The 7,350-nt window shown below is 26.8% G+C and overlaps 1 protein-coding gene across 1 annotated transcript in view; it reads left to right on the top strand.

Annotated features, from left to right (window-relative positions):
• The window catches only part of LOC111636617 (coatomer subunit beta-like), a 49,556-nt gene that overhangs the window by 38,163 nt on the left and 4,043 nt on the right, over positions 1–7,350 (top strand). Inside the window, exons 9-20 of the mRNA XM_023381900.1 lie at positions 90–209; positions 2,124–2,231; positions 4,131–4,277; positions 4,361–4,506; positions 4,578–4,674; positions 5,678–5,834; positions 5,906–6,036; positions 6,101–6,172; positions 6,252–6,407; positions 6,483–6,572; positions 6,642–6,873; positions 6,949–7,068. Of these exons, the coding sequence (XP_023237668.1) occupies positions 90–209; positions 2,124–2,231; positions 4,131–4,277; positions 4,361–4,506; positions 4,578–4,674; positions 5,678–5,834; positions 5,906–6,036; positions 6,101–6,172; positions 6,252–6,407; positions 6,483–6,572; positions 6,642–6,873; positions 6,949–7,068 (1,576 nt within the window). The remainder of the gene's footprint in view (positions 1–89; positions 210–2,123; positions 2,232–4,130; positions 4,278–4,360; positions 4,507–4,577; positions 4,675–5,677; positions 5,835–5,905; positions 6,037–6,100; positions 6,173–6,251; positions 6,408–6,482; positions 6,573–6,641; positions 6,874–6,948; positions 7,069–7,350) is intronic.

Below are 7,350 nucleotides of genomic sequence, written 5' to 3'. Positions count from 1 at the left end.
TTAATATATATATATATTTTTTTTTTTTTAATTTGTTATTTGTTTATATATATATATAATTTTTTTGAGAAAATATCATTATTATTCAGGCTGCTGCAAGTTGTTACATAGAATTAATTGTTAAAGAAAGTGATAACAATGTTAAATTAATTGTATTAGATCGTCTCATAATGCTTAAAGAAGTTCCAGCTCATGAGCGTGTATTACAGGTAGGAATAATTTATATTTCATAAAATAATATATATAATAGTACAAAGTAAATTATAAAATTGTATTAGGAAATATTAAGCAATAAAAAAAATGAATAATTAAGTTAACTGAATGTGAAAACTCTTTTATAAACTTTATTACTTTTTTGAAAGTTATATAATTCAAGTATAATTTTGTTGTTTTGAAATATTTTTATCTGTACAATAGATTTTCAATTATTTGGAAAGGATACATTTGGACAGTTGAAACCTCTGTTTTATCTGTATGATAAAAATTAATTGAAAAATCATTAATTGACCCAACCATTTTTAAAACAAAAAAATAGAAGTAAATTAATATTTTCATTTTATGAATTATTAATATTATTATTAATACAAATAAATTTTCCACAGGGACATAAATAATAATTTTATTATTTAGTTATAAGCAAATTTAATGCAAAGAGCATTCACATTAATGATTAAAGAACTGTTCCAAATGTAAGAGAGATTATTACAGGGAAGGAAACAAGTATACTGTTCTATTGTTCAAATTGAAACAAGTATACTGTTCTATTGTTTTATAGAAGCCCATGTTTCACTTTATGAAAGTATGAATTTTATAAAGCTTGAAGTTTCATTTGTTAGGGTCGTAGGTTGAACAAATTTATAGCAAATCTAAACAGAATAAGTAGAGTTTTAAAATAATCATATAGTGGAAGGGATGCACTATAAAAAGAATAAAAATGAATGGAATTTTTGTTTTGAATCATGATTTTTTTTCATTTTTCTGTACTATGGATCTTAAACCTGCTATGTGCATTAAAAATTGCTCTGCATGCCATGCATCCCATAGATTGCTGACACCTGCTTTGTACTTTTAAAAACAATGTACATAATTGTAGAATTTGAGCAAAATTTAGTGATAGGACAATATTTATAATAATGTAAATTATGAGTTTAAATCATTGAAAAGTCAAAGTAAAGTTTTCTATGATATGATACATTTTATTACTAACTTTTATACTTAAATTTTAAATCTAATATTATCATTAATTCTTATTTGATCATCTTTTCTTAATCTTGTTACATTTTTAACAATAGTATCTTAATAATTGAAAAAATAATTAAGATAAAAATAAAATTTTCCTTTAATAATAATGATATCAAAGATAGGCTGTGAAGTTTTGTTATTCATGCATACAGACAAATTTAGGTTGCTGAATGAAATTGATTTTAAATTTTAAAATAAACAGAAACTGTACAAGAAAATTAAGATTAAATATATCTTTTTACATAAACAACAACTTTTTACATAAACATACACTTGTAGTACTAATCTGCTGGATTTTTTTATCCACTCTGTCTGAAGATGGACCTCCATTCAGAGACGGGACAGAAATTTGATTAATGAAACTGGCAATGCACCTGCATGATAAGCAGGATTTTCAGAATCTGGAAGAAGAGGTTGACTCAGAATTCCCACTCTGGGCCAATCTCTTCTTCCAGAATATTCTAAATTAAAATTAATTTATTTCTAATTATTAAATTTATCATGAAATGGAGGCTTAACTGCTTACTTCCAGCCAAATTGATTCAAACTTGATTATTAATTTAACCTTAATATATGCTAATAAAAAATTTGGCAGATCATTTGATACTATAGATTTTTACTAAAAAGTAAAGTAAAAGTATATAATAAAAATATTTGTATTATCATTTTTATTTTAATGATATAAAGTTATTTAGGATATTGTTGTAAAGCTCACAACAATATTTGGTCTCTGTCTAAGAATTAAAGTTTAATTGTTTCATTTTGAAACAATTAAACTTTAAAGATTGTTTCTTGCTATCAAAGGAAAAAATATATATTTTTTTTAACATATAATTTTATTATAATAATTGTTTTTATTTTATTTATAATTTATAATTTAGGATCTTGTAATGGATATACTGAGAGTGTTAACTGCATCAGATTTAGAAGTGCGTCGTAAAACTCTCAATTTGGCACTTGATCTGATTTCATCACGAAATGTAGAGGAGGTAATTTTTAAAATATTGTAAAAATAGCTTTTTTTTTTTTTAATTTTAAATTAGAAAATAGTTCAAGATTTTCCAAAAAATTTTATAATTTGTGTATATACAGGGGAGGTGCAAAAGTAGGTATACAGTTGTTGTTATGGGAGAAAAACATACAGGGAGAAAAAAGGAAGAAAAAACATTTATTTTTATGTACAAATTAAATCGCAAATAATGAATATGAACTAATAAAAGATAATAATGAACACCAAACATTTATATTTCTCAGATTCTCAACTATTTACCTACTTTTTCACCCCCCCTGTATATTTACTATTGATGGTATATTTATTTTCAGAGTTGTATTAGATGCAATGCATATTTTATACTTGTAAAGATGGCTGTTGAAAAAGTTTTTTTGAAAACATTAGTACACTTTTCATATTTAAGACCAGCTTATAGTTCAGTGACAGCTTGGAGTTAATAATAACATTGGTTTATAGTCAAACTCCCAGTGGCTAATTTGGCAGTGTGGCATTGGCGTCAGATGTCAAAGTTGAACATTGTTCTGCTTTGGAGTTGTTGCTAGGCCAAACTAGATGTCAAACATCTATAGTTTGACATCTAGCAGAGCAGAGGATGAAAAACATAGAGGAACTCTGTAAACTTTGCTGTTGCAGCACCACACCACCATTGGACTATAAAGCAACCCTTATGCTGCCTTTTAACAATGGATTAATAATTTTAATCCATTTTAATCAGACTTGTATTTGATATTAGTGTTATAGTAAATAAATGACAAGCCATTCTTTTTATTTTTCCAAAAATCCTTAAAACTGAAAGAAAAATATCCAATCTCACATTAATTGTCATTAATAAAAGTTGAAATTAATTCTTTTTATTAAATTGTATCTATAATTGTATTACATTATTGATGTTTAGACAAAATTCAAAAAAGAATTATTTGAATTTACTACATGGCATTTTTTACACACTATTGTAGTATTTACTCTGTAACATTATTCTGTGTAGTGATATGTTAGTTTTATTTCAAGCTAAAAACATTCTGTTGTATAGAGCTTAACTGCAGAAGGAAAAATTAACATGGATTAGTTTTTGTTTAATTAAAGAAATATAAAAATGGATAATAATACAGTGAAACTTTTGATTTGACCAGTTTTCTCTGGAACAAATATTTTGGTCTATATGATCAATACAATTTGATTCCCTTTGAAAAGATCATATCTTTATTCAACCAGTAACCACTCTCTTACAGCAGAATAATGCAAAACATATAAAAAAAAACTAGCTTTTGAAACTTTAAAATAATTTAATGTGCTGCAAACTGATGTAAAAGTGAAATACTCTATGTCCTATATACTGTAATTGCAAAACTGTCTTTTTTATAGAATTTCCTCTTCCAGCAAAATGACCAGCTAAAGATAAGACAGCAGAGTGTGTGAGGCAAAGTTTACTTTTAATGGATCTTTATTGTTTCCTATTTTTGATCCCTGTATAGTGCACTCTTAACCAGTTCCAGTGTGACTATGTAGGTGAACTGTCACTCTAGGCAGCCTAGAGTGGCAGAATCTGAGCAGAACCACAGCAATTTTTTTAAAAAGCTTAGTACTAATGTTTTATATTTCAAATATGTTGGTGTATTTATTTTCTTGAGGGAACAGCATACAGGTTATTTGTCTAGTGTTTCAAGTTTTTGCTTGCCCCATTCTTAACTGAACTGTAGTTACAGCCTAAAATATTATTAGAAATTGATTGTGCAATATTTTAATTTTAAAAATTATGTTTTTTGTATGTTATTTATTTTTAATTAGATCATTTCTGATATACAACCATTATTTTATGATTATTTAAAATATATTTATTGAAAAAAATATATATAAATTTTAATCAAATGATTTTCAGATGGTTTTGGTTTTGAAAAAAGAAGTAGCTAAGACTCATAATGTTGTTGAACATGATGATACAGGGAAGTATCGTCAGCTTTTGGTTCGAACTCTTCATTCTTGTTGTGTTAGATTTCCTGATGTTGCACCGACTGTCATTCCCGTTGTAAGGAGTTTTAAATAAATTTTTAGTATTTTTTAGTTTAAAAATTTAATTTAATTCACTAATTTCTTATTAATTTTTATAAGTTGTTGGAATTCTTATCGGATAATAATGAACAAGCTGCAGTCGATGTACTCACTTTTGTTAGAGAGGCTATGCAACGTTTTGAACAACTTCGTCCATTGGTTATTGTAAAATTGTTAGAGATCTTCCCGTCGATCAAATCTGCAAAGTAATCTTATTTCAATAATTATTGTTCAAAAATAATTATAAGTGATCATAAATTATTACTTTATTACACAGGATTCATCGTAGTGCTTTATGGATCCTTGGGGAATATTGCAGTTCAATTGAAGATATTCAGAGTGTGATGACTGAAATTCGTCAGGGATTAGGAGATGTAAGAGCATATTTTTTAAATTTTCTTTTTGTATTTTGCATTTATTTTTCAAGTATCTATTTTTGAAATTTAATGTATTAATTAAGCTTCTGTATTAGCTTCTAATTTGAGCACTTATCACACCTTTTGGAATGTTTTTAATCAGACACCAAGAGACTTTTTTAGCTGTTATACTTTATTAAATATGCATTTTGGACAGCTCTGTCCTTTTTCAGTTTTAAAGTAGATATCTTTCAGGTTACAAGTTCTTTTACAACTAAATTAATTCAGTGAAGACTATACATTAAATATACATTATATATTTAAGAACTTGTGTTTACATTTAAGAATCAAAGGGAACAAAAAGGCAATTATTCAGTAATCGGTAAATATTGAAAGTGTAGAGTCACATTTAGAATGCAAAAAGTAAAGTCACTGTTTTCATTAAAAAATAATATCAAGCATGTGTGTATTTACACAAATGTTTTATATGAACCAGATTTGAACATGTACATAGATATACATTTCACAAATATTCATTTTGTATATGCAGAATGTATTATATGAGGAGGAAAAAAGATTTTTTCCTATTGATTTTTACAGTAAAGATTAATAAATTTTGTACATTTATTTCTATAAAAAAGAACAAAAAAATATGACTTGATTTTTATTTTATATCAGTATAAATGAAGATGATAAATGAATTATTGTTACAGCTGGATGATCAACACAATAAAGATGTCAGCATACTGCTCTGGATGTCAAACCTCAAATTTTTCAAATCTGAATCAAACAACTTTGATTCAGATATGTTGGTTCCCATCTCTTACCATCTAGCCATCCTTAATGTGTGCTTGGCTGAATCTTTGATGTGCATAAAAAAAGGTTTTTAGTACTTGTAGGGCAGCATTATAAAAAAAAAATTGATATTTTGGTTGTGAATGGAATGATTACAAAAAATCAACATGAAAGATTTACCTAAATTTAAAGTAGTATTTTTAATCATATTTATTAAATATAACAGATTCCATTGGTGGAAGCAGAAATGAAAAAAGTTGTAGGAGATGCAACAGAAAAGACTGATCCAACACTAACATCTGCCCCAATGCAGCGTTTAGTGACAGCAGATGGAACATATGCCACACAAACTGCATTTAATACTACTCCAATTGCTAAAAAAGGTTGTTAAAATTAAAATAAGATTTTAAAAAATAAGTTAATTTGGTTTAATTGTAACGGTTATTTTTAATAGTCAATCAACGGCCTCCTCTGTGTGGTTATTTGATGGAAGGAGATTTCTTTGTTGGAGGAGCTTTATCTTCCAGTCTTGCCAAATTAGCCCTCAGATATTTATATCTTGTTAATGATCCAAAGAAACAGAATGTAAGCATTGTATTTTACTTTTATATAATATAATAAAAGTCTTATTCTGAACCACTTTCTTTAGGCATTTATTGCAGAAGCTATGCTTATTATGGTATCTATTATTCATCTTGGAAAATCAGGACTTCCAAAAAAAGTAAAGCAACATTTTAAAATTTTGATTGTCATAGTTACTTAAATAATGGTTAAAAAAAATCTCAAATTTTTGATTTCAGAATATTACAGAAGATGATCTTGATAGGATTTCCTTGTGTATAAAAGTGTTAGCAGACAGGTCCCCTTTAATGATTGAGATATTTAATACAGAATGCCGAAAATCTCTTGCAACTATGTTAGCCTCCAATCAAGAAGAAGAAATGGAAAATCAAAAGGTTTGTCTAATTATTTTAAATCATTTAAAATGCTGATATGATACATTTTAAAAATCAAATTCTGTCATTTTTAAGGCTAAAGAAAAAAAGAGTGTAACTATCCACGCCGATGATCCTATAAGTTTCAGTCAGTTGGCTTCCAAAAATGATCTAACTGGAACTGAAGTAAGTGAGAATGATGTGATTATAAAAAAACTATCAAACTGATTTACAATTTTCTAATTTAAATTATAGAATATGTTTGAGCTTAGTTTATCTCAAGCAATGGGAATGACAAAGAAGGAAGCTGTTGCTGATCTCTCTTCTTCCAAGTTAAGCAAAGTTACACAACTTACAGGATTTTCTGATCCAGTATATGCCGAAGCTTACGTGCATGTCAATCAGTATGATATTGTCTTAGATGTCTTAATAGTTAATCAAACTGCAGATACTTTGCAAAATTGTACTTTGGAATTGGCAACTCTGGGTATGTTTTGAATAGACTATGTAATATAAGAATATATGTAATATTAAATCAATTGTTTGTTTCAAATAATTATAGGTGATTTGAAGCTAGTAGAAAAACCATCGCCTATTATTCTTGCACCTCATGACTTCTGTAACATTAAAGCAAGTGTCAAAGTTGCATCTACTGAAAATGGAATAATATTTGGGAATATTGGTAAGTTACAGAACTTTTTTATAACAAACGGAACTTGTATAGAAAAGCTTCAAAATAAATTTTATTCCTGAATTCAGAAAAGTCAGACATTAAACTAAATGAATGTCTAACTAATAGCTAATTCTGAATTGGTTTTTTGAATGAGAGAAAAATCAATTTTGAAGGATTATATGGTGTTATGGAACGAATTGAAATAAAAAATAAAATAAATAAAATTTAATATAAAGTAAAATAAATTATGTGAAGTAGAAAATATTGACATTGATATTAAAATGATACTTG

The sequence above is a fragment of the Centruroides sculpturatus genome, unplaced genomic scaffold (assembly GCF_000671375.1).
Source record: "Centruroides sculpturatus isolate CEXI.00-Female unplaced genomic scaffold, Cexi_2.0 scaffold678, whole genome shotgun sequence".
NCBI lineage: Eukaryota > Metazoa > Arthropoda > Arachnida > Scorpiones > Buthidae > Centruroides > Centruroides sculpturatus.
The sequence above is the reverse complement of the archived record's forward strand: the minus strand, read 5'-3'. Positions and strand labels throughout refer to the sequence as shown.